At 42.8% G+C, this 27,995-nt stretch overlaps 1 protein-coding gene across 9 annotated transcripts in view; it reads left to right on the top strand.

Moving 5' to 3' along the window:
• The window catches only part of PLXNA1 (plexin A1), a 508,150-nt gene that overhangs the window by 80,010 nt on the left and 400,145 nt on the right, over nucleotides 1-27,995 (top strand). For 8 of the 9 annotated variants that reach the window (XM_068253084.1, XM_068253090.1, XM_068253089.1 and 5 more), the window contains one exon: nucleotides 21,929-22,111. In XM_068253084.1, coding sequence (XP_068109185.1) covers nucleotides 21,929-22,111 — 183 coding nt within the window. Of the gene's footprint in view, nucleotides 1-11,467; nucleotides 11,507-21,928; nucleotides 22,112-27,995 lie in introns of those variants that run through there. The other variant, XM_068253092.1, reaches the window with a different exon arrangement.

Below are 27,995 nucleotides of genomic sequence, written 5' to 3'. Positions count from 1 at the left end.
TATCCCCTCTTTTCCTTTTTACATTGTACATTGAAGCCTGCTCATTACACAGTGTATAGGATGTATATAAGCACTCCTATGTATGTATGTATGGTGTCACCAAGGCTCCGTCTCTCTTTTTCTACTGCAGTCTGGAAGTTATTGACCTTGTATAATTTATTATAATAACCCTCATGCTCACAGCCCCCCTCCCCCGTGCATATATTTCCATTAAGATATTAAACATATTTTTCCTTGTTAATGTTGCACACCACAATTACGGATAATGCTATTTATTTAATCAAATTCAATTTAGATTTAATGTTAAAATTATTCACGTGGGGTGTGCCCCCCCTCCCCCCCTCAGTAAGTACATTTCTATATGAAGTGTAGAAATCCACACAGAAAGCTAATTAGCAGCAGGCCGCCTGGCTGGTAGCAGGTTCTTTCTGTAGCTAGTTAATAAGATCAGCCTGTTTGGATTGTGCTCCCCATGACTTGTGTGTGGGGAAGGGACATTCAGGGTTCCTGGGTTGGGATTAATCTCCTCCTGCCAGGCCATCATTAGTGAGGGCTGAAGGATTTACTGAAAGCCGTGAGCTGCTCCCTCTCCCTCTCTCCTGGTGCTAATTATCATTTATTAACTTTATGTTGTCACTCAGTGGGCTCCCCCCTGGGAAATTAGCTATGGAAGGAATCTGAGGGAAGAGAGGCTATAAATGTGGGGAAAAATGGGGGATTGTGTCAGGCTGAAGGCTGAAAGCCCTTCAGCTTCCTTTGCTGTTAGCAGAATCTCGTTTTACGAAGCGCTTCATAGGTTTGGTTGCCATTGCCACATCTTGAGGGAAAGAGAGAAGTATTCAGGTTTGTATTAAGATGTTGTTAGACCTCTGGCGCCCCGAGGGCTGCGTGCGATCCTTCAGTGAACACTCTGCGGCCTCCAGACTCCCAGGAGGAACATTCCCACTATCTGCCTGTCACAGCATTATTTTGGGGAACATTTGGCCCACTGCTATGTACTGCTCTTGCCCTGTTTAGTAATGTAACTGTCTTTATTAAGATATAGGTCTCAATTATTATCAAGATGAATGTCTTTAATCCAGGCTAGCGCTGAAGGAGTAGAGGTCACAGATAGTGCAACTGCAACAAAGCCCCTCCTCCAGACATTACCCCCCCCCCCTTTCAACCATGTCAGCCATTGTGGTGTTATTATTTATTGTATTCATAAAGTGCCAACATATTACACAGCGCCGCACAATAGATGAGTGGGTCAGCATGCAAGGTAGGACATACAAGGAGCTCACAACAAAAGAAGATCATGCAAAGGTCTTTGACAACAGTAATTCAATGTCTTTTGTAAAAATAGTGTGTGTGTAGTCTGTGAGAGGGATGGCTGCCAATGAGTGCATAATCCAGTTGGAAACATTAGAGGGGAGGGCCCTGCTGGAGGCTTACAATCTAAAGGGTGGGGGGAGAGACAATAGGTGCGTCTGTTGTGAGGTTGCCCAGCAGAACGAATTATGGTGCTGATGCGGGGGGGTTAGGATAGCATGAAAAGGTCTTGAGGGCTCGTTTAAAGGTATTAAAGGTGGGGTCGAGTCTGATGGCTGGTGGTTGCGAGTTCCAGAGAGTGGGGGAAGCTCTTTTGAAGTCCTACAATCGTGCTTGGGAGTGAGAAATGTGCGGTGCGACCAGGCGCAGATCTTAGGAGGATCGAAGGGTTGGGCCATTATGTGTATGTGGACAAGATTAGAGATTTAGGTTGGACAGGTCCTGTGCACTGATTTGTAGGCCAAGCACAGAATTTTGTAGTTGATCCTGAGTGGATGGGGAGTCAGTGGAGGGCTACAGAGGGTAGTTCCTGCGATGGGAGGGGTTTATCAGTCTGGCTGCCACTGTGTTGGCTTTTTATTGGTGTGCTAGTAGTAATGATGACCACTATGTGTGCCTTGCATGGTGGTAAGCAACCATTAAAAAATTGTTCCTCACTCTCTGACAAGACCTCTTTTGCCACAACGGTTCTTAGTAAGTCGGTTCTAAAATGAGGTGAGGTGCAAGTGGTGAGGGCCCAATCCAAAATTCTGTTAGCTATTTAACGGTAGTTTTTCTGTACATTATACAGGATCAACAGGTGTGGGTAACCTAAAATACATAGACCACTTACAGTACAAAAACGTACATCCTGAAATATAAATACATGTATATTGGTTGAACAAGTACAGAACTAATAGTATCAGAGGTCTACCCTGAAGCTTACGTGTCAGTGTTGCTGGTTATTTCATTGGTTTAAAATGTTCATTTTTTCTGTTCTAGGTTGAGGGTTGTCCTTGTCCTCCCATTCAGTTTGCTTTTGGTATTTCATAGATATGTGGCTTATTTGTCTCCTGATTCCTAATTACAGTAGCCATTTTATTGGTGGGATACAAGTTTCAGAGCCTGTGTGGACCAGTTGGGATACGTATACACTCGGAATGCATTAGGCTCATGCTATGGATGTACTACATTCCAGGGCTGTGGAGTCGGTCCAAAAATCCACCGACTCCGACTCCGACGTTTAGGATTCCACCGACTCCGACTCCACGACCCCGACTCCTCTAATTTGCATATTACAATTTTGTTGATTAAAAGTATGTAACATGAAATTCGTCTCTTAACTGCCAACGCTTAGGAATTTTACAAGAAAACTGAAGTGAGAAGGATATGTAGACTACTATATTTATTCCCTTTAGACTAAAACTAGTCCTTGGTAAGAGTACTTGTAAAAGGTACAAACCGGAACAAAGAACATCTATCAGGCCCTAGGCAATGTAAGTGTGGGTACATGTAAGAATGATGTGCAGGTACTCTGCAGGAGAATGAGGAGATTCTTCCTCTATTACACATTCTTCATGCACAATCTGAACAAGGTTTATGGGTGACAGACAACACCTCTGTGTTCAATGTGCACAGCATTCTCAGTGGATTCCCTGCAGCTCTGTGGGGAGTGCATATGTAGAGTATAGTACTACTGTGTAACAAAGTAAACCTGAGACAGATGAAATTAAAGTTTTATACATACCTGGGGCTTCCTCCAGCCGCCTTCAGGATAATCAGTCCCTCTACGTCCTCCTCCACCACCTGGATCTTCTGCTATGGGTCCAGGTACTTGAGGCAGTCAGGCGTAGTGCGCATGCACACACTCCGCCACCAGGAGCGTACTACACCTGCGCAGCACTATTGCGCAGGTGCAGAATGTTCCTGGCTGTGGGAGCGGCATGCGGCCGGACAGCGCTGACTGGCTGAATTACCAGGACTCATAGCAGAAGATCTGGGTGGTGGAGGACAGTGAGGGACTGATTAGCCTGAAGGGGGCTGGAGGAAGCCCCAGGTATGTAAAAAAACTTTACTTTTCATCCGTCTCCGTTACCCTTTAATTTGTAGTCACTAAACCAAATTTTAATAACATATCAAATTATTTGATTTCATGAGCAAAGAGAGTGCATACATTTGCATAAATCAGCATCAATGCAGAATTATTTCCATCTCGTTGACCATCTCTATTAGTGACACGGCTACACATCAGGCTTTATTCTTACAGCATAGATGTTATTTAGTATATATAAGAGATTCCTGTGTACACATCAAATATACAGTCACAATCAGATATGTATATCTGACCTTAAAAATACGGGGACTGCTTTATTGAAGCAGCACAAGTAACTAATTTTGATTGGTTTATTTCATTTTTGTGGACTAAGCACAGCTATTACTGTATATATACTGTATATATACATTATATTTAATGACTATTATCTGAGAAATAGAACATTTTATCATATTTTCTATTTTAATTACAGTTACAAATTCATTAGGAGTCGGAGTCGGTGCATTTTTTCCCGACTCCGACTCCAGGCACCCAAAATTGCCCGACTCCGACTCCACGACTCCGACTCCACAGCCCTGCTACATTCATAGTTTACAAATACAACAGTGTAGAACTTCATGCCTTCGAAAATCGTTACCACAGCTCAACCCTTCATCTAAACAAGCCTTAACTTTGTTCATCAGCTGATTAGCAAGGCCTATATTAACACATCTCGAACCTGCATTTTCCATAGCGTAGCGCCACTGTCTCCAGCACATGAAGGAAGACACTGCTATACGGCATATATCATCCATTTCCTTCTCTTTATCTCGGGATAATGGTATTCTTCCTCACATTGCAACAAGCTCTGAAGTGTCTGCCGGTATTTGCTGTTTGTTGGAGAGACATCTGCCTGCCATGTACTGGAATATATATCACATCGCAGACAGGCAATGCAAATGATGGATTTGTGGATGGAGTCTGCAGCGTGTGTTGACATAATGAAGCACATAATGCTGGATCTGGAGAGGCCTGACTGTGTCTCTGGACTTGTGTTTACAGGGGAGATGTAAGATGAGACTCCATCGCTGCCACTTAAAGTACAGCGAAATCAAATCTAGAATATAGCTCACATAACAGCAATGGAGATGAAAACAAATATCCATAAGATCCATACCTATACCAAAGCCTTGTACACAGGCTAGGCATTCAGAATCAAGATTGTGTGCATCCACCGATGCCTTCCACCTGATTACTTCCTTTCCTTCCTGGTGGCTCATGCTGTCCACTCTTGGTCATCAGGAGGGAGGGGCTAAACAGGGCTCACGTGGGAACAAGTTGCTTTGCGCTTTAAACTTCCACTGCAATTTTGATTCGGCTTTTTAAAAGATAAGAAAATACTCACTTAGGCTTTGGAAGCTCTGACATGACATCACTTTGGGAGTTCGGGCTGGTTGTCCACTATCTACGTAAAGGACACCTGAACTAAGAGGGATATTGAGGCTGCCATATTTATTTCCTTGTAAACCATTCCAGATGCCTGACAGTCCTGTTGATCTTTTTGGCTGTGGTAATGTCTGGATCACACGCCATAATCACGCATGCAGCTTGCAACTGAAGTCAGACTAGATGGTCAGACTTCAGTCAGAACATCTGATTTGCATGCTTGTTCAAGAGGACAGCCAGGCAAAGAGTATTGTTTTAAAAGGAACTAAATATGGCAGCCTCCATATCCCTTTCAGCCTTGGTGTCCTTTAAAGCAAACGTAAAGTGAAATTAAAATAAAAAGTCATATACTTGCCTATAGAGAGGGAGGGCTCTGCATCTAATAAAGTCTTTCCGTTCCTCTCGCAGTCCCCTCATTCTAGCGCTGTCACCCCTGTTCAAATCTGCCGCCATAGTAGGTTCAGGAGCCTGAGTGCTCCCAAGGACAGGTGGCTCTCTACATGCGCGGGCTCACGCATACGCAGTACAGAGTGGCCCATCTTCGGGAGCATTCAGGCTCTCAAAGCCTTCAGAGGAGACACAGAGCTGTATTCCACCATTTGGTGGAAAAGCTCTTGCGGACATGAGGACGCTACAATGAGGGGCCCGTGAGAGGAGCGGAAAGCTCTGTAGGACCCATAGCCTCCCCTTTCCATAGGTATGTTTTTTTTATTTTTATTTTAATTTCACTTCACATTAACTTTAAGGTGGGCCTTCCACCTTGATGCAGCGTTCTGGCCTCCTGCCTTCACACATGCCGCTCACACCCTTCCCTCTGTGCCCACTGCATGGAAGGCATAGCGGTTACAGCCTTAACAATTCCCCTTTCAATACATAGGTCAGAATAGATGGGCTTTCAAAGTGACATGGCCTGGGGAGGGATGTTGGGCTTCTGGGATGATGCATGGGTGATTTTGGGAAGGAAGAGTCAGGACAGTGCTGACCACAGCCATCTCCATGGCCACCTGCTCATGACCCCAAAATTGAGGACACTCGGAAATGGGGGATTTACATTGCTGAGTTTGTGTGGAAGGGAGGGGGAGGGTATAGCTAAACAGAAAGAGGGAGGGAAGCTTTAAAGAGAAACCGCAACCAATAATTGAACTTCATCCCAATCAGTAGCTAATACCCCCTTTCCCATGAGAAATCTTTACCTTTTCTCAAACGGATCATCAGGGGACTCAATATGGCTGATATTGTGGTGAAACACCTCCCACAGTGTGATGTCCAGACCAGGGTTCTGACATCACATTGTGGGAGCCTTGTTGCATTGTGGGAAATAACAGCTTTTTTTCAACTGCCCAAAAAAAAACAAGCAGCATCTCCTTCCACTGACATCACCTGCCAGCAGTAAAAATGTCACCATGTGGTAAATGTCAGAATGTAAATCAGGGAGAGGAAAGATTTTACAATGGGCAAACGCTGACTAAATCACTTATACATAATTATTGTGAAAATGATGCACTTTTTTCATTACATTATTTTCCACTGGACTTCCTCTTTAAGTTATGTGTATAGGTGACTTTCATTTTCCCCAAGTTTTGTCTGAATTCTTATCATCTTGGCATAACAAGTAACCTATATGGCAGCTGACCCCCCCCCCCCCCCCTCCCCCCATATATGCTGTTCCCTCCATAGGGCCTCCCTCCTGTTAGTGGTAAAATAGTGTGAAGAGTGTGTAGCTAGATGCCTGACGAGGCGGTTTGATGTTAATGAGCTAATTGTCAGAGTAATTATTTATTGACGCCGCTCACTGCTGCAGCCGCAGATTTTTTTTCTCTCTTCTCTGGTGCGCAGCTGTATTTGTCGTTTCCCAGCGAGTTTGTTGAGACAAATCAGGAGCATAGTAAACAGCAGCCGTGTTTCCTGCCTGCTGCATATGCAATAGCGAGAGCGGCTGATAAAGCATTTCATATGGGGCTGCTCAGTTCAGCGACAGTATCACATGGCTGTAGCTCTAAATGACCAGAGCTTAAAGCCTGCATCACCTGTGTAACAAGTCTGCCTGTGTGCTGATGTCACATCCATTATTACCTCTACAGCCCACCTCCAGTCAGAGCCAAGGTTTCCATCTGCTAGCTTAGTAAGCAGAGTTCCTGGAGGTGTTTTTTTCTGTCAAACAGAAGTTGTACAACTGGGAATTCTCTTTGAAAAATTTGAACACAGCATGAAGCAGTACAGCTGAAGGAGTTAACAGCAAGCTATGTATGCTGCTATTTTGTTTGGCATCAATGTGTGGTTTTAAGGAGCAAGGCATGAGACAAAGACAAGGCAAATGACATTTATTTGCGCTTTTCTCCAGGCAGACTCGAAGCGCCAGAGCTGCAGCCACTAGGGTGCGCTCTATAGGCAGTAGTAGGGAGTCTAGCCCAATGACTCCTTGCTGAATAGGGGAAGGCCTACTGAAAAGGAAGAGCTGAGATTGGGACCCTGTTGTCCTGTGTCAGAGGCAGAGCTATTACACTATCCAGCCACGATCAGACATGATCACAGCCTGTAGCTCTGTAAATATGTGCAGCAGGGTCATGCTGATTAAAGAACCTGATGTCTGGGTAATGCTTATGCTGGCCACCCAGGAATAGGAATGGCGAAGGAAATGCAAATAATTTTGAGTTGATGCAGTATTATAAAAATTTTGTATGCATATTTATACAGCTTGAAAAGGGACCAACATTTTTTACCTCAGCGGGATTTGACTGGTTCATTTTCAAGCTGCTTCTCTAACGTTGGAGTCTGAGTCGAGGAGTCGGAGCAATTTTGGGTACTTGGAGTCGGAGGTTTCATAAACTGAGGAGGTCGGGAGTCAGAGATTTTTGTACCAAATCCACAACTCTGGTAAGTATATTTTGGGTACTTGGAGTCGGAGTTAGTCTAAGTCGGCAGTCTCATAAACTGAGGAGTCGGAGTTGGATGATTTGTGTACAGACGCCACAGCCCCTAGGTATAGGTGTAAATCCCAGCCCCCCCCCCCCCCCCCCCCCCCATACGGTCTCTTACATCCTCCATAACCTTATGGGGCTGTATACCCTATCCCCTATACCCTTCCCTTATTAATGCTAATGGTTTGCTTTGGCGATGCTAAATGTACAGTATTTGGTCCTGCCAATAAAGCTTTTTTTGGATTGGATTTTGATTTGGTTTTCCACAACATAGTTTATCAACCTATCATGTTGAGTAAAGACAGCCAGAAAGGACCACTGTTGTTCAATGCCTTCTGTGTGTCACCTTTCACCCTAACTGCTCTGCATCTCTTGCCAGTCGCCCGTAAAACAATTGCCCATGATTTTTCAGTTGACTGTTATTCAGTGTCAGTGTGAGTTTTTAGCTTGAGTCGGACTTGCTTGTATAGAGTGTTGGCAGCTCCCAGCAGCTCACAAACTGGCGGGAGATTTTTTTCCTGAGTACCCCAGAGTTTTGCACAGTCTCTGGAAAGTTTTATCGCGTGACACGGTCAGAGGAAAGGAGAGGCTTTGTCTTCCATCTTGCTGATAACCCTGCGGCACTTTCTGCAGTATTTATAGCATTTATTACTGTAGATTCGGACATGGAAACCATCCACTGTTCTTAATAGGTGACAGAGCTGTGAGATTTTGTGTTTTCCACTGTTTACGCCTCTGTGCTGTATTACGAGGTAATGCTTTGAACTTCCATGTTAACCCCTGTGCCATCGGCCAATCTCTTTGCTCCACCGCTGCGCCGTCCTATACCCTGGGTCCCTTTGAACTGGCAGCCAGAGGCCGGCGGGGCCTGTGGCGGATGTGGAGAATCTATCATCCATTGATGGCAGTGATGTGAAGTGATTTCACGGATCACCGCTCCTCCCCGGCTGCCGACTTCATTCCTGCCATCCCCTTTTAACGCTGACTGGATGAGCTTGTGTCACTGTGAGGCGCTGGCGGCGCGGCAACGCTGCAGAATATTAACTTGTCTTTCTGTGGGACTGGTGGACTGTGGCGGCTCTGGAGGGGTGTTCGCCATTTCTGACACACTAGAGGTGATTTACAGAGACCGGTGCAAAGAAAATGGAGGAAAAATGTACCTGTCTAAATAAAGCAGAATCTTTTATATATGTAAATTTATAACTCATCAGGTATTACAAGTCCCTTGATTAGTTAGTCCTTAAATACCTTGCTTTTTTATTTCTGGAGTGCTTCTTAATTGGAGTTTAAGCGCTGTAAGTCCCGTGGGAGAAAAGCGGTATAGAAATGTTATTGCTATTGTTATTATTGTTAAACTACTGTAGAATTCTTACGCAGGTTTTCCTGAGAAATGTCCCCTGTAAATTACTGTTTACCATCATGCATTAAAACTGATGTCTGGAGCTGTTTCACTAAACTGCATGTAACCCCTGTAAGCCAAAACTTGGGAAAAAAAATACTGAAAGTCTAATGGGCAAGCATGGTGGCGTAGCAGTTAGCACTCTCACCTTGCAGCACTGGGTCCCCAGTTTGAATACCAGCCAGGGCATTTTCTGCACAGAGTTTGTATGTTCTCATGTCTGTGTGTTTCCTCTGGGTACTCCGGTTTCCTTCCATATATAAAAAACATACAGCTAAGTTAATTGGCTTCCCTCTAGAATTGGCCCTTGACTACCATACATACATCACACGATATAGACATTTGACTATGGTAGGGATTAGATTGTGAGCTCCTAATACGTTTCTGTACCGTGTATCGACCAGCTGATCCTGCCAGCTGATAATATTCAGCTGGCCCAATCATGCCGCTCGACCTGCGCCCGCTCGATTCCCGCCGGCGGACAATGGCAGGGTATCGAGCGGCTGATAAGGACCGCTGGCGGGGACGAGCGGGGACACGGCGGGGGTCGATCCGGCGGCTAATCGGCGACAGTTATGCTGGGGATACACGGTACGTTTCTGTATCGGGTATCGGCCAGCTGATAATATTCAGCTGGCCCGATCATGCCGCTCGACCTGCGCCCGCTCGATTGCCGCCGCCGGACAATGGCAGGGAATCGAGCGGCTGATAAGGACCGCCAGCGGAGGCGAGCGGGGATCGATCCGCGCGGACGAGCGGGGACGCAGCAGGGGTCGATCCGGCGGGACCCATGTATGCCCAGCATTACGTGACAATACAGTATACTCCGTACAGCGCTGCGGAAGATGTCGGCGCTATATAAATACTAAATAATAATATAGTGCAGTGTGCTCTGTTAGTTATGGAGCAGGAGAAGAGTAATAATCATACATGGGTTACCACTGCAAACGTGACTAATATAAAATCAAAATATGACAAAGGCGTTGAGTCTTCTGACAGTACGTACAGACACTCCTTATTTTGCCTGAGGAAGCAGTTTTTTCTGTGAAATGCGTCGCATTTGGAGTTTGTCAATAAAAAGTTTCTGCAAGTACAGTGTCATCACTGAGAGGTAAGTCATCCCTTACCTTCCCCCCCCCCCCCCTGGTTTTAATCTAGTTTATACTTGTTGGCGCTCTGTTGACCCATTGTTTCAATCTAAAGAGAATGCAGGGAATTCTGGGAATGTGCCAGAAGCACAGGAAGCCTTCCATGAGGTGATAACTGCTGTCACTGGCATTCCAGTCTGGTAACCTGAAGATATGCTCAACAAAACAATGGAGTCTGTTTATAAAGATGGCAAACAACTATGACTGCCATTTTAAATAAGGGATTGCCACTTATCTATGACAGTGGCCAGATAATAGTGATAATCACCTTATTTATATAGTGAGCTTCAGCATGATCCTCATTTAGATCACCAGATAATCTCCTCCTCCATGGTTGAGATCTATATAGACTACAATGAAGTGCAGCGGTGCTTGGCTTAGGTTATTGTAAACAGCTTAAAAAATTAGAGGTGCACAGGTGCTGTGAAAGTCAGTGTCCCATGTACTGCTGCTTCTTCTAGTCTGAAGTAACTATTACACCTAGAGAGCTGTTAGGCTTGGGTCACACATAAATAGGGGTTTTGTCCTTTCAGTTGTTGACAGTTGGCAACAGTTTTGTATGTGTTTCTATGGCTGTGCTCACACATAAATCTGTACATTTTTGGGCAAGTCCTGTCAGTTCTGTATCAGTTTTGTATGTCTTTCTATGGGTGAGTTTACACATAAAAGGTGTACATTTCTTGTCCAATCAGGTAAAACTGCTAGAAAACCAGGGCTGTGGAGTCGGAGTCTGAGCAATTTTGGGTACCTGGAGTCGGAGTTTGAGTCGGTGGCTTCATAAACTGAGGTGTCGGGAGTTGGAAGATTTTTGTACCAAATCCACAGCCCTTGTAAGTATTAGACTAAGGCGGCGGAGTCGAGGAGTCAGAGTCGGGGCAATTTTGGGTACCTAGAGTTGGAGTCTGAGGTTACATACACTGAGGAGTTGAAGTCAGATGATTTTTGTACTGACTCCACAGGCCTGTAGAAAACTGATGCAAAACTGACAGGACTTAAGAATTATGTGTAAACCAAGCCTTACCCCATTAAAGTTAATGGAGCTGAAGATTGTCCACAACAGTGTTGATCATGGTTTTATCTATAACAGTGGCGGGCAAAAAGGAGAAGTGGGGAAGCTTCTTCCACCCCCAGTTCTTTATAATGAGGGCCCCATATGTTGTGGAGCAAGGAAGAGGATGACAGCCCTGATGAAAGCCAGCAGTGGCAGCTGTGTAATGATTTGGGCCTTGTGTGCCTCAGATTTCTCCCATCTCACACAGGTCACTCCAGTGAGGTAAGGCTGATTTATGATGCGCCGCCTGGAGACGGCATCCCGACATCTCTTGCTCATGTCCTGAGAATAATAATGCAGTTAGCAGAGCTCTTAATGGCAGGATGGATCCGGGGTGCTGTGCCAAGCAGGCTGCAATGTTGTACCGTCCCCTTCTTCCTGTCTGTAATGCAAAGCTAGGACACCGTGAAATAACGAGCCTGCAGCCCTCACACATAGCTAGGCGCAGGCAGCCATTTTGTTTGGTGAAATGCCATTCATAGAAAGCCCGATAATGAGATGTTATTGGGGTGTTTTGTGAGGTGGATAGTGAGCCAGCAGCCATGGTGGCGCACTGTGTGGTAAATAGTGGGGTATAGGACTTATTAGTTGAAAGTTAGCAGTTTATTGGTTGAAAACTTAAACTGGCATGTTGGTAAGTCTCCATTGAGCAGTGTGGGTAGTGGGGGGGGGGGGGGGTACAGCATGGTATTGATGGCTGTATAAATGTGAACTGTATCCAGCTGTACCACGCTAGTAGTTTGATTAAATCTAGATTACATTTCTGCTGATATCAGTGGACAGTTACTACTGTTTATTGGTCTTTTTTTGATAGAAGAGTGATTGATCACTTGCCATATTGGGCTGTTATCATCCGTGTATGGCTAGCAGTAATAAAACCAGTTCAAAGAAAACTGGATAACATGTGGAGCAGTTACCCAGAATGCTTTACTCTTCAACTTTATCGATTTGGGAAATACAATCTTTTTGTGTGTTAAAGGGCAACTTCAGCCTAAACAAACATACTGTCATTAAGTTACATTAGTTATGTTAATTTAAATTGATAGGTAACCTAATCTCTTACCCACCCTGTTTTAAAAGAACAGGCAAATGTTTGTGATTTCATGGGGGCAGCCATCTTTTTGGTTGAAAGCAGATGAGAGGGAGCATGAGACACAGTTCCAACTGTCCTGTGTCCTGATCACCCCTCCAAGCTGTGAGCGCTAGGCTTCAAATCTCAAATAAAAAAAAAAAAAAATTGCACCAAAACAGCAAAACCAGAACATCAGAAATCCCATCATGCTTTGCACAGCATCAGGGGAAAAATGCCCGGGCAGTTTTCTTCTGTGCAGCTAAAAATGAGGCTTGGGTAAGAAAAACAAAGTACTGATGCTGTGAAACTGTTAAAGAAACACCAGGCCTTTTCAGTTCTGCTGAGTAGATTTTTAGTCTGGAGGTTCACTTTAATGTATATTGTGTATACATTCCTATATCAGTTTATAAGGAGTAGTAAGTAAGTGTAGAACTTAAAGGACACCTGAGCTGAGAGGCATATAGAGGCTGCCATATTTATTTCCTTTTAAACAATACACGTTTCCTGGCAGTCTTGATGATCAGTAATGTTGAACCACACAGCATGCCGCTGATCTTTGTCAGATTTTTGTCAAATATCTGATCTTCATGCTTGTTCAGGGTCTATGGCTAAAAGTATTAGAGGCAGAGGATCAGCAGGATAGCCAGGCAACTGGTATTGTTTAAAAGAAAATAAACCAGCCTCTGTTTCCCTCTTACTTCAGGTCCCCTTTAACTTGCAGTTCCCTCACTGGATCTCCCTTCCATCACAGACATAATGGGGGTGGGAATTGGATGTACAGAGGCGCCAACAGGATAAAAGATGCTAAAATGTTTAAAATATTCGGGTGGCGGTGGTGGGCCGACCACTCCCAAATAGACACGATGCTGTCGTTTGAAATAAAGGCAATTTATTCACATACTCCATAAACAAAGTCGAAGAACAAAGTCGCAACGCGTTTCACGGGCACAATCCCGCTTCATCAGGCATTAAAGAAACGGAGTATCACACAGCTAGTGGTCCAATATACGCTTGGCACCTCTGTACATCCAATTGTCAAGATATCCACCCTGGGTGGAAGGATGATACGCCCTCTTTTCCTTCTTCAGAGAGCGACATCGTTTTCCTGAGTGAGGACAGGTCTAATCTCCCCACCTGCTTATACAGTGGTTGCCTGAGTGGTAACCCATGTTTGTGAGTATAATACTTACTTAACACTAATCCCTCTTGTTCCAATACATACTACACCATATTGGGCTCTCGGTTTCTCTTTTTATAATGGGGGTGGGGTTTGGAATAATTGTATTTTTTTTAATACAAGAGGAAGCTAACGGCTCGACCAATTCAGAAACACTGAGTGAAAAGGGAGGAATAGTTGCTTTGCCAGTTAAAGCACCACTGAAACAAGAGGAATATGGAGGCTGCCATATTTATTTCCTTTTAAATGGGAACTGAAGAGAGTGGTATATGGAGGCTGCCATGTTTGTTTCCTTTTAAGCAATACCAGTTCCCTGGCAGCCCTGCTGACCCTCTGCCTCTAATACTATTAGCCATAGCCCCTGAACAAGCATGCAGCAGATCAGGTGTTTCAGACTTTAAAGTCATATCTGACAAGACTAGCTGCATGCTTGTTTCTGGTGTTATTCAGATACTACTGCAGAGAAATAGACCAGCAGGGCTGCCAGGCAACTGGTATTGATTAAAAGGAAATAAATATGGCAGCCTCCGTATAACTCTTACTTCAGTTCCCCTTTAAGCAATACCTGGTGCCTGGCTATCCTGCTAATTCTCTGCCTCTAATACTTTTAGCCATAGACCCTGAACAAGCATATGCAGATCAGGGGCTTCTGCTGCATGCTTGTTTCCGGTTTGTGATTTAGACACTTTTGCAGCTAAATAGATCAGCAGGGCTGCCAGGCAACTAGTATTGTTTAAAAGGAAATAAATATGGCAAATATTTTCCTTATAGTTGTCCTTTAAAGCTGCACCTACCTCCTGACTTGAAGCCCATTATGGCTGTAGACTGGCTGGAGGAGGAGAGGTGGATGTAAGCAGTCTGTAGGAGATTGCTGAGGTGGGAATGAACTGTTTCGGCTGGTAGCTTTCTTGCATATAAAAAGCTTTAACTAGGGCTTTAAAGTCTGCTATATTAGATCAGTGTGTTAATATAAACTACTATACCTCAATGGAACTATATTATATGAATATGAAGTAATCTCTGATGCCTAAAGGCAGCCATTTAAGTACAAAGTGACATGTAAAAGCAAACATTTCAGAAGAGTGCACAGAGATGGGGATGGTGTTTATACCATATTTTACTGTGGAAAACTATGATGACTGGGACAGTCTACTCCCTGTTACCATGGCGGCAAATGAGAGGACACACTTGACCTTTCAGTTTTGGTGCAGGAATGGTGATAGGCACTCCAAAGCTAATAGTGGTAGGCAGCAATGTCACAACAGTACTCTGCAATGCATGCTGTGGATGTGGTTATGTAGTTCTAGCCACCAGCAGATGCAGGGTAATGCTCTATTGTGTGCCGTGTTAATGCCTGCCTCTCTGGCCTCTGGGATGTGGATCTCAGCTGTGGCAAACCATTCTCATCATACTCTAGTCCATCTTCATGCCTGGTCTGTGCAGTCACTTTATACGTATGGTGTCCTGCTTATAATGACGTGTGTTGTATATGCCCAAGAGCAGTGAGGATCAAGAAAGGGGCTGTGCTGAAAAGGTTGGGGTAAGGACAGATAGAGGATAGTGACAGAGTAAAGATATACTAATATTTGATGGGAGCGGGACGGACATAGATGTGAAGATGTAGATATGGAGAACAGGGTGGGATTAGTCAGGTGATGAGGACAGAGTGAGAATAGTCAGTTGATGAGGGCGGGGTGGGAGTTGGGTGAGAATAGTCAGTTAATGAGGACATGGTGGGAATAGACTATAGACCCTGAACAAGCATATGAAGCCCATCAGGTGGTTCTGACAGGGTGAGACTAGTCAGTTGATGAAGACGGTGGGAATATGAGGACAGGGTGAGAATAGTCAATTCATGAGGACATGGTGGGAATAGACTATAGACCCTGAACAAGCATGCAGCAGATCCAAAAGTGAGACTCTCCTGCCCCTGGCTGGGGTGGTAAACTGTATCTGGCTAAACAAACATAAACTGGACGGTAGACTAAGTGGTTAACTTCTGCTAGTCAGAGGTGGCTACTAATGATCCAACCTTTTTTCATCCAATCTTACCATTTTTATGTAATATAAGGGAACTGCCTAAATTATCCATTCAATATGTTCACTCAATTTACCCTTAAGGCCCCATACACACGTCGGATTTTTGCGAACGACCCGTCGTTTGAACGTAACGTCGTTCCCACGTCAAATCCGGCGTGTGTACAGACTATCGTTCGGGTGATAAGACTGGTTTTCAGCACAAGTCTTATCACCCGAACGATAGTCTGTACACACGCCGGATTTGACGTGCGAACGACGGAACGTTCAAACGACAGGTCGTTCGCAAAAATCCGACGTGTGTATGGACCTTTATACTACATAGATTTGGTAAAATTGAATGAAAAGGATTGTTACATTAGTGACCACCTATAGAGTGACATTCAACCCCAAAGCCACAGATTGCCATAACTCCACCCCCACTCCCTTACCACCATCAAAAGCCCAACCCCGTTTGGTCTCCCTGCTAGCTTATTTGGATAGAAAGATGATGTCCCAGTTGCATACTGTTATAGGAGATTCAGTTTAGTTTGGGAAAGTTATTGTGCAGTTGTGTGCATAAATTTAACTGTTTTAAAAGTAGCTCTGTCAGAGTTTTGTCTTTGCAGTGTCCAGCACAATGCAGCCTGCTGTATAGCTCTTACCGCCCAGCACTGCGAGCGCTCACACTGCTCAAAAATAACGATGCCTCACATTTCTTTATTCCTCTGCCTCCTCCTAGCCTTGCTTTTGTCACACATCCATTGCTGAGCGCCAGAATTATGTTGTCGCACGGTGAGCCCACAATTGCCACAAATGGGCTGATACAAAGGCAGCAACTACTCTGAGGTGGAAATGCCTTTGTGATACATTATAGGCAAAGTTATCAAATCCCCCTTAAGGTGGCACACACAATACAATAAAATGATCCGATTTTACAGTAATTCGATAAAAACGGTCGTATCTCTCGAAAAAAATCGAAACCTTTTTTTCATTCGACTGAAAAATCAGATCGGATTTCCCATTTTTTTTCGATTTAAATCGATTTGCCAGATATTTCTCTTCTATTTCTACTAAAGATTGTATAGTGTGTGTTGGATTGTTAATTTATTAATATACACACCCTAGCAATTTTCTGAGTTTCCTATAATTTTTATCATAATTGAGGAAAAAATTGAACATAGGTGATATTTTTGAAATGTTACAATCAGTCAGAAAAATTGATTGCAATTCTTAAATTGAACAGATATTTAAAAGATTGTATGGTGTGTGGCCACCTTTAGGATTACCTGTTGAACCCAAATGAAGCAGTGTCAAGCCCCATACATATGCTCAGAAGTGGCCTTTTATGCTTTCACAGATTTTGTTGTGAAACAAGTTGAAACGCCTAAAAAAAGTATTTTGCTATTGTTCAAAGAGCTGTTAAGACTGATAAGAAGTCACTCCAACAGTTGGATTGACATTTTATCAGTCTTATCAGCTCTTTGAACAAAAGCAAAATACTTTTTTTTAGGAGTTTCAACTTGTTTCACAACAAAAGTTGTGAAAGCATAAAAGATCGCTGTTGAGCTTGTGTATGGAGCTTTACCGTACTTTAAGCGTGGTTGAAAGCTTTGAAAATTAAGCTGTAATTCAACAATTCAGTATACTCGCATTATACAGTGCTTGAATTTCGGATTGTAGCTCTGTTTTTAAATGCTAGCCGATTACTGACTAATTGCTAACTGTTCAGGGCAAGAAATGCCTTGTTGCCAGTCTTTAGGCTGGGTTCACACATAACCAGCGTACAGTTCAGTTACAGGGGGTTAGAAAAGGGTCAATAGTTCATGTATGTTTTTCTCTCCCTGCCCTCAGTTGTATTCTGCCAGGAAAACTTTTATGGCTATAATTTGTTTATCAGTGACGTTTACTTTATTCATGACAAGGTACCAGCAAGATAGAAGCTGTCACTTCCATGCCTAGAAATAACTCAGGCTGCAAAATAAAACGAGTAAAAGCCTGGTTATGAATATGCTTTGTATTGTACATACACAAGTTTACCGCATCGGGTACAATAAAAATATAGATCATTGGGCTCCTGCAAACACTTTATCCCTGTGAATGTTGATAAAATGGCCACCTTTTCTGTGCTGAAGTGAAAGGAATGACAGTAGGCTGGGCCTATTCTGTCATTTCATAGCATGGAATTGCGTTCCCTGTTGGCAGCAACCGTTGCATTCCTTCCTCTGGCCAAAGCACATCATTATCAACGCTTGTATTGTGCTCGGCCCTGATTCGCTCATACTCACTATAACCAGGATGCTTCCAAAACATATTATACTCCTAAATATTTATTTTTATGTAACTGCTTTTTCAGGCTGTGCTTTTCGATTCCTCCCTTTGCTTCCTTTCCCCAAGACTGCACCTGCCAGGCGGCCCCTCCGCATCAACCAACAAAGTGTCTGAGAACAAATAGGCCTGAGCAACCTGGCAGCTCTGTGCTGTGGCAGCCATGATAAATATTAGCCAAGCCTGCTGGCATAGCAGCTGGGGAGAGCTGGAAAGCCTCCGCCAGTGGAATAAAGGGACATCCAAGCCAGCAGGATTTAACTCTTACATACTTCAGAGGAACATACAGGGTTTAATAATCATACCAGCCAATCAGCAGCGATCTGGGGGTTTTGCTCTTTGCACCACTTTATTAAAGTATAACTCTAACTTATTTTTTTGAAATAGGTAGAAGTTATGGTGGGTTTGAAATGGTATGTCCCTGTTCGACAAATTGTTTTTATGCATACATGCAAAAACGGCATCAGGAAATTTGGGCTCAGGGTGAAGCCAAAAAATGGCTCACCCTACTCCTGCAAAAGTCCTGTCAGCGTTAATTACAATTCCTTCTCCAGGCCGTCATGTACTCCGGGGTAAGACGTCATTCGGCTTCCAGCTATTGCTGGGGGACAAATTGCACTCTTTTTTTTTTTTAAAGCAATTTAGCCTCCATCTTTTGACAGCACCTAAATTACTGTCTGAGCATCATTATAGCTGTAATTCACAATACGGCCTATGATGGTGCATCCAAATTTCCAGCACCATTTTGCGCTATTTCGGGCTTTATATCTTGCTTCTGGTGACAACACAGGAAGTGAGAATAAGACAGCAGTAAAAACTTGATATTTTCCAACCTTTCCCAGCTCTAAAAACCAAATGTTATTTATTGCTATCTATTGGGATTAACCCCAACTAAAAACGAAAAAGAGCAAATTCTAGAAGCAATCAGGTGGATATAAACAGTGTATTGATGCAAAGTGATGGACAGAATACCTGTGCTTGCCAGTGCCCCTACCATTTGCTTCCCGTTCTCTAGGTCTGGCTTAATGACACCCAAAGTAGAAAGAACAGTAGATGCAGGACTTCCGAATACCCAAGCAGCTCGTGGTGACCCAAAACTACTAGGAAAGTATAGGGGACTAGGAGAGACCTCTTCATATCCCCAGCACTCTTGCCTCACAAGGAATCCAAGTATCTTAATGTTGAGTTGGCTTTTAGAGTTGCAGGAAGTAAAGTGAGAAATTGTGAGGCCTCAAATTGCTAAGAAGTAGCTAGGAGGCAAGGGTTGTCTTAATCCAATATGGAGTTGGGTCTTGTAGTATTCTTAGGAAGAAGGTGTTGAGTGATTCTGAGGTCTCAGATTGCTAAGAGAAAGCAGGAGAGGTCATAATCCTGAATGGACGGGTGCACACCTGTGGGCAAGTAAGGCTACATGCTGGGGCTTTCTGTTTGAAAAGTTCAGCTATAAAAGTAATACTTGTAATTTACACCAATCAACCTAGATTAAAAATGTGTCTTGTTTCTATTTTAGGTTTAGTTAGGCTTAAACACCAGCTTCAAGAAAGCTATGAAAATCTAGTTTGTGTACGTAGCTTTAAGTGACATCAGCTGGGGCAGGTGGCTTATTTTCCATCTGTCTGAATTTAAACTCAACCAGCCAATGTGATCTCTGTCTGTTTCTCACATTACTGTGTCTTTTGCCGTCAGACCTGGGAAGGAAAACCCTGGCACCAGTTAGGCCCAGGTGTATAGGCTACAGTCCAGGCTCATGCAGAATGGAGGGATTGAGATTCTGGTAGGATAGACAGTGCAGTTTAAGTTTTCACTCTCCTGCGTGTATCCCCCTTTGGTGTTGGCAGACAACAGCGACTCTTGGAGATGGTGTGGTCTATGTGAGGAGTTCTTGAACAGCTACCATAGATATTATTTGGCATCTTCGTTCACCTCCAACAATGAAGAGGGATTGGAGCAGGGGCAGGATGATTTGTATTCTACCTATAACCAAGACATTATATAAAGGTGCTGAGACCTTTTCAATTCAGAGAACTGCCCGCTAATTCAACCTTCGAGGACAGGCCTGGACTGTGCAACCCTGAACAAATCTCGCATATAGCCCTCTCATTGTTTGTAATATTGACTGTGTCTTCCTGTTCATGAACATGCTCTTAGTTATTTTCTTACTTGGGCCAGACTGCTGTATCGATAAAGATAGAATTACGCTGCAGATTTTTTTTTTTTTTTTTTTAACCTGCTTTTGAAAAAGGCACCAACGTTCTCCCATGCAAAGCAAAGAAAGTCTTGGTAAAGCATGTGTCTTCCATATGTTAATTGAACCTACTCAGAGCCAGCCCCGGGCCTCAAGCTTTTTTCTGACAGCACATAAATAGTTTTCTCTTTTGTTTCTTAACATTGACACCTGCCATAGTTGCCCTCCCTGCAGAGTCCACACCCCACATCTACAACGCCTCAGTGCCTCCTTTCTTGTTACTTCTTTCATGGACTGTGTATTGTTTGCAAAGTACAGGTTATTGTTTTACATCTATAGTAGCTTGACTCCATTTATTTCACCTATTCACATTACCTCTCAAATCTAAACTTGCCTTATTTTACAGTAGATTAGCCACTGTGTTCTCAGTTGTAAGGGAAAACATATTTTGTTTTTTAAAGAGCCTAAGGCCCGTTCCCCACATTGGCATTGTGGGAAGCGCAAATGCCGTGGCGATACACCACACGTGTTTCTATGTGATTTATCTCAATGTGGTAGTGATTTCCAGTCATTATAATAAATGGAAATCACAATGCGCTTGAGGGTATTTGTCACCAAACAGACGTTGCATTTCCACAGAGAATCGCAACGCATGGATGGAAATATCAGTGCAGTTTATGCACTTTTGATGTCCCTGCGGATCATCCCTCACTGAATTGCCGAAAATGTGGGGAAGGGGCCTTAAGGGTTAATAATTTAATTTTTTTTTCTCTTGTATCCTTGAAGGCGATCAATTTAGTTTTAGGCAGTCTACAACGACCGCCTCAGCTGATTGACATACGTGCGTACAGTGGCCCCGGAGTGGAAGCCAACTCCATTGTTCACACCGCTCGCATGCCCATTGCGTGATGTCACGTATGTGCTGCTTCGTCGCCCCTCTACCTCCCCCCGGATAGCAACAGTGCGCGTCATCTGCTACATAGCTGGCTAAGCTCGTCAGTGGTGGTCCAGCGATCCCTGATGGGCGACACCAGTCAGCGGTGTATATGGGCCTTAACAGATGCATAGCTTTTCAGTTTGTGCAGATTGTTCTGTTATCTATGAATGCAGTAGATAAGGCTTGAGAGAGCTTCTGTGTTGCAAGGAGCAAGAACAGTAGGTTGTGCAGTCTATAAGCACAACACTGCTCTGTATACACTTACAGATTGAACTCCTATTACTTTTAGCCTGTATAGCTGAACTTGTGAACTCAGAATTTACGATACCTCTGTGTCAGTCCAACTCCCAAGTCTGGGAGCATGGTGTAAACAAGGATCCTTATCTCAGCTAACAAACCTCTCACCCCATTTAGATGTTCGGTTTTACTTAAGGCATCTTAATGATATGTATTTATGCTTGAAAAAAAGCTGTTTTCCATTTTGATGTTGCATGTATATAGCTGTCTGTACCATCAGCCTGCAAACAAACAGGATGTAAGCCCGACGAAGGCTGCAAGGCCGAAAGCTTGCTTATTCTTATTCTTCTTTTTAGTTAGCCAATAAATGGTATCATCCTGATTTAAAACTTCTTGCTTTTACTGATGGCTAACATGGTACAATACCCTACTGCTACTATATTACTTTATTATGCAAGATGGTGGCTTCCATACTAGTTGTTGTGATTTATTTAGTTGTTTGTTAATTTTTTTTTTTTACAAAGATGGCATGTGGTTCAGAGGTATGTAGGATAAGTAAATAATGAGCACCATAGTTTATTCAATATTGGTTCTCAAGTGGCTTCATCCAGGCAGTATTTGCTTAATATACATGACTATTAACAGCTCTCTGGGTTCCATTGCTTACAGTAATGTTTATTCTGTCTTTTCAGCCTCTGCAGATTGATGATAACTTCTGCGGTCAGGACTTTAACCAGCCTCTAGGAGGGACTGTCACCATTGAAGGAACGCCACTCTTCGTGGATAAGGAGGACGGTATGACTTCAGTGGCTGCTTACGATTACCGAGGGCACACTGTTGTCTTTGCTGGCACTCGTAGCGGCAGGATGAAAAAGGTACGTGTCTATCCTATCTGGCATTTTTTTTATACCACATGTTGTATATTTCTGGCTGAAGAGATGGAGTATAGTTTGTTATGAAGGCTGTTTGGCTGATTGCTGAAGGCTTTTGAATTGTAGTTGAACAAATCATTTGCTTGAAAAGCCTTCATTTGCATGTTTGTAACAGTTCAGCTTTATGCAAAGCAACCCATTGTGCTTTTTGTTGAAGGTTTCTCCTGGTCTTTAGACGTTAGCGGTTTGAATTACGTTGTCTTTTCAGTTTAGCGGCAGCTGTTTTGGAACTAATGGCTGTGGAGGTGCTGCGTAGGTTTGTTCACTTCTGTTCAACAACATGGCTGCCTGTTTAAAGTACAATATTGGGGTGTCTGGGAGCCTAAATATTGCCATCTTTTGGCCAGGGCATGTATTTGTTGGCTTTACCGGTTATTTTAATGTTTTAAAGTGAACCTGAAATTAGAGGTATATGGAGGCTGCCATATTTATTTTCTTTTAAAGCGGACCTAAACACAGATCTTCCTCTCTGCTCTAACAGATACCCAGCAGTATAATAAACTTTAAAGGAAAAACATTTCTTTGTTACAGCTGATACAAACACTGCAATAAATTTGCAGTGTCTACTTCTTGCTTTCATGGAAGCAGACAGAGGGTTAACATCCTGTGTTTACAAATTAGCAACTCTGCCGTGGCACAGGAAATTCCTGAGCTGACACAGATGAAGAGATCAAATTACACGTGTGATTAGTCACAGATGAGGCGGGATTAGACAGGCCAAACTCTCTAAATTCACACAGCGTGCATTTCTCTGTTTTCCTTTTGTCCTCTGCAAGATTTCAGGTCCACTTTAAACAATTCCAGTTACATGGCAGTTTTGCTGATCCTCTGTCTCTAATACTTTAAGCCATAGACCCTGAACAAGCATGCAGATCACATATTTCTGACAAAAACCTGCCGAGATTAGCCGCATGCTTGTTCCAGGAGTGTGAAGGCTGTAAGATCGGCAGGACTACCAGGCAACTGACGTTGTTTTAAAAAGAAACAAAATATGGCAGCCTCCATACACCTGTCACTTCAGGTTCCCTTTAAGTTCTTAAAAATTGAGTTCATCAAATGGATAAATTACACGATGTTGGGGAAATGCTGTGTAATCATGAGTTTGATATCCACCCCAAAATGTGTTTTAAATTTCAAATATTTGGCTCTAGTAACAATTGCCTGTTAACAACATTCCCAAGACTTTTTTCGAATCGTGAGGTAGGATTGGCATATCTGTTTGTATTTGCTGGTTGTGGGTTATCGCCCTCTCACTTCCTATGAGGTCACCAGCCCCAGGAGTTGAGAAAAACTTTCTAAATGTGTAATCTAGCACGACACAGATTTTTAGTAGAATGATAGGTTGAGAACCTTTTATTTTTTCCTGCATTCCCATTAGTGCTTTTCTCCTCTCATCAGTGGAACGAGCAAGCAAAAAAGATTTCTGCTTTCTGAATTTTATGTGAAAATGTAAAATGGAGAAAATACAGTAGTTCGGTTAATAGGAAGTTTGTGTGTTCCTCACAACGTTCCATTGTTCCTCCAAAAATAGCTTTATCTCTGGAACTTTGCGTTCTTATGCTGTGCTTGCTTTTAAGGTGGCCATACACTCATTGGTTTTCTCATTTGATTCCTTGCAGCTTCAATTCATCTGCTGGAAATCAATCCCCCTAAGGGCTCGTTTCCACCATAGCGAATCCGCATGCGGCGCCGACATGCGGATTCGCTTGGTACATTGAAGTGGCCGGGGCTGTTTCCATATGTGCGGCGTGCAGGAGCGATTTGGCGGCGGGCCAAATCTGCACGACGGGACTCACAGAAATCGCCTGCGTCGGGAATCCATGCGAATCGCCGCTAATGTATTTTTATAGGAAAAACGCATGCGTTTTTTACATGCGTTTTTACCTGCGATTCGCGTGCGATTTCGCACCTTTTTCAATGTTATTTTGCCCTGGCAGAGTCATGGTTAATTTCGCATGGCACCCTGCCATGCGAAATCACACGCCAAATCACGGGTAAAAACGCATGCGGAAACGCATCCGCATGCGTTTTTACAAGCGTCGGGATGCCGGCGAAATCGCGTCGCAACAGTGGAAACGGGCCCTAAATGTCAGATTGATTTTTTTATCAATTTTGACTAAAAATGTATTGAAAGGATCAATCAGACAGGATTAAAAATGTAATACAATTGGGGGCGGGGAAAGAGGATTGGCAGATCAATGACCTATAGATTTGAACAGTGCAACTCTGGAGTTCCATCGATTTTCAATAGATTCCCTGCTGGAATCTATTGAAAACTGATGTGCAATGTATGGTTGGAATTGATTCCAGTCCAATTGATACTTTCATCAATCCTGTCCAATTGATATTTTTTGATTGATTTCCAACCAATTAATTAAATCTGCAGGGAATCAAATGGGAACATCGATAAGGGCACCTTTTTACATGAATCCCTGTTGGCAGAATCTACATTTACAATGGGTAGAAAACAATACTTGCCTTATGAATTAAAAAAAATATGTAAAAGTGAATTTTTTGCAGTGCTTACGGATGAGTACTCTAGGGGAGGAGTGATATGATGTCATCACTTTGCAGCTGCAGAAGGGGAGTGTCCGAGACTTGCCTTGAGGCACACAACAGCTGGAACCAGCACTTCCCAAGTTGACACAAACACTTCTGCGTCATTTTAGCTCTATACTTTATTGGCAAAACTGCAGCAATCCTGGCAATAAGATAATTTGTTATAATACACTCAACATCTACATTTTAGAAGATTTTTTTTTCCCTCAATAATCTAAGTACTTGAATTTAGATACTTTTTTTTTATCGTTTTAAACAATCGTTTTTTCCCATTTAAGCTGTTAAATTTGACTGCTAAAAGTTCCACTTAACCATCAAACAGTCAGGCCTTCAGATCTGTACAGAAATAAAATAATAATCATCTGAATTTTTAGTATTCACTTATAAAAAAGAAGAGAGACGTTGAATTTTTTTTTCTGTGAGGTGACTGGCAGGCAGCACTTTCACTAATCAGATCTGGGATGTAATGAGGGAGAATGCGGAACGTTCCAGAGCCTGTCAGTTTTCATTCTTCCCATGACAGGTGTAGGCTCCCGAGAACAATGCGTTTATCACTCTTACTGATAAATGGGGGGAAAGAAGAAAAAAAATTGGTAAAATCCTGCCTTTTATTTTCCTCCTTTGTTCTCATCGCCCAAATTTTGTCACGTCTCGGCTTTGGTTAGCCCACCCCCCGCTGTGCTCTTTGTGTGGAACCTGGCAGGACGTAGCCGAGCGGCAATAATTTAGGACGGTTTATGTCTACCTGTTGGACGTGGCGCAGGAAGCTGACCGGGCGGCGTGCCCGCCGGAGGCTGAGATCCCAGCGTCTACCTTCATGTTTTCAGGGCATTCTCTGCTTTATTAGATACAGCTAGCATGCTTAGGCTTAAAATAACTAAAAACGAGTCCCTGATCAGTAATACTATGTAATTGCATTATTTAATACACACCGTTGTTTAAAGCTCATTAGTACCCCTGTAGTGTTATTTTCATAAATAGTGAATTGAGTGCTATAACTTTTAGATACAAAAATCCCTGGCTGTTAACGAAAGTTATATTTGTATTTTAGGAAAAACATTTAAATCCGTTGTGCAAGTGCCTTGCATTACTTATCAAAGCCTCATTTTAAGTTGTTTGAAGCAGGGCTGTGGTGTCGGAGTTGGAGTCAAGGAGTTGGAGTCGGAGCATTTTTGGGTACCTGAAGTTGGAATCGGTGGTTTCATAATCTGAGGAGTCGTATGATTTTTGTACCAAATCGACAGCCCTGGTAAGTATTAGACCAAGGAGTTGGAGTCTGAGCCATTTTGGGTATTTGAAGTCAGTGGTTTCATAAACTGAGGAGTCAGAGTTGGGGTCGGATGATTTTTGTATCGACTCCACAGCCGTAGTTTGAAGCACACTTAACTAGACAAATCCTACAATACAGGCACAAATCTAATTTCAAATGGGAAGTTATCGAAAAACGACACTTTTATTTCCACAGTTTTGGAGCTAAAGGACACCTGAAGTGGAAGAATATGGAGGCTGCCATATTAGTTTCCTCTTAAAAAATACTAGTTGCCTGGCATCCTGCAGATCTTTTAGGCCCCAATAGTGCCTGATTCACACCTGAAACAAGCATGCATATAATCCAGTCAAACATCTTGTTCAGGGGCTATGGCTAAAAGTATTAGTTTTCAAAACATTTTATTGTGAATATAGATAAATGTAAACTTACCGTAATCACCATTGTCTCATTCTGTTATATTTTTCAAAACCAGATTATTTTCAACTATATAACTCTTAGCACTATGTTTTCCACATGGCATAGTAGTTTATCATCTTATGGCATAGATATTGATATCAAGTTGACATACCAAGAGGTGAACTTGATTCGTGAACATACATTAGGCCAAGAAAAAATACATAGAAAAGAATTCTTATCAGATATGCCAATTTTAGATTAACTTCTAGTGGGTTAGCAGTTCCCGTCATTTAAAGGGGCGCTATGGCGAAAAAATTTAAAATATGTGCAAGCATATAAAGATAAGTGCGTTTATTTCAGAGTAAAATGAGCCATAAATTACTTTTCTCCTATGGTGCTGTCACTTACAGTAGGCAGTAGAAATCTGACAGAAGTGACAGGTTTTGGACTAGTCCATCTCTTCATAGGGGATTCTCAGCAAGGGTTTTATTCTTTATAAAGATATTCCCTAAAAAGGATTTAAACAATGATGCTGGCCAGCTTCCCTGCTTCCTACACAGTTTTTTGGCAGTTGGACAACTGCCATTCACTAAGTGCTTTTGAAAATAAATATATCCCTGAGAATCCCCTATAAAGGGATGAACTAGTACATAACCTGTCACTTCTGTCAGATTTCAACTACCTACTGTGACAGCAACATAGGAGAAAAGTAATTTATGGCTCATTTTACTCAGGAAAAATGTACTTCTTATTGGTATATGTTTGCACATAATTTAAATTTTACAGTTTTTCGCTTTAGTGCCCCTTTGAAAATAATGTAATAAAAAAAGTGCCTCATTTTTACAGTAATTATGTATAAATGATTTAGTTAGTGTTTGCCCATTGTAAAATATTTCCTCTCCCTGATTTACATTCTGACATTTATCACATGGTGACATTTTTACTGCTGGCAGGTGATGTCAGTGGACGGAGATGCTGCTTGCTTTTCTGGCTGTTGGAAACAGCTGTAAACAGCTATTTCCCACAATGCAGTGAGGTTCACAGACCGGAAACTGTCAGGACCATGGTTCTGACATCACAGTGTGGGGAGGGGGTTTCACCACAATATTATCCATACAGACCCCCTCTTGATGATCCGTTTGAGAAACGGAAAAGATTTCTCATGGGAAAGGGGAATCAGCTACTGATTGGGATGAAGTTCAATTCTTGGTTAGGGTCTCTCTTTAAGTCATTCAGGGTACCTGTTGATTGTGTCTATAAATGATTTTTCCTATTAAAGATACACCCTACTTTAAGATATGTTCCTCATCCAGCAAGATAATTCTGACTTAAAATCCAAAGGTTCCACCTTTCACTACACTTCTCAGTATTACTGTTCAAGTTGGCATATATATGTTCATATTCTCAAAATTATTAGAGGCAGAGGATCAGCAGGACAACCAGGCAATTTTAATTGTTTAAAAGGAAATAAATATGAAAGCCTCCATATCCATATTTCTTCAGGGTTCCTTTAAGTGCTATTTTTTTTTAGCGGGTTATAGGCGGGAAAAAAACCCCTGATGTTTGAAAATGAATTGCATTAAGCTATAAGTCTTGGGAGAT

The sequence above is a fragment of the Hyperolius riggenbachi genome, chromosome 9, assembly GCF_040937935.1.
Source record: "Hyperolius riggenbachi isolate aHypRig1 chromosome 9, aHypRig1.pri, whole genome shotgun sequence".
NCBI lineage: Eukaryota > Metazoa > Chordata > Amphibia > Anura > Hyperoliidae > Hyperolius > Hyperolius riggenbachi.
The sequence above is the reverse complement of the archived record's forward strand: the minus strand, read 5'-3'. Positions and strand labels throughout refer to the sequence as shown.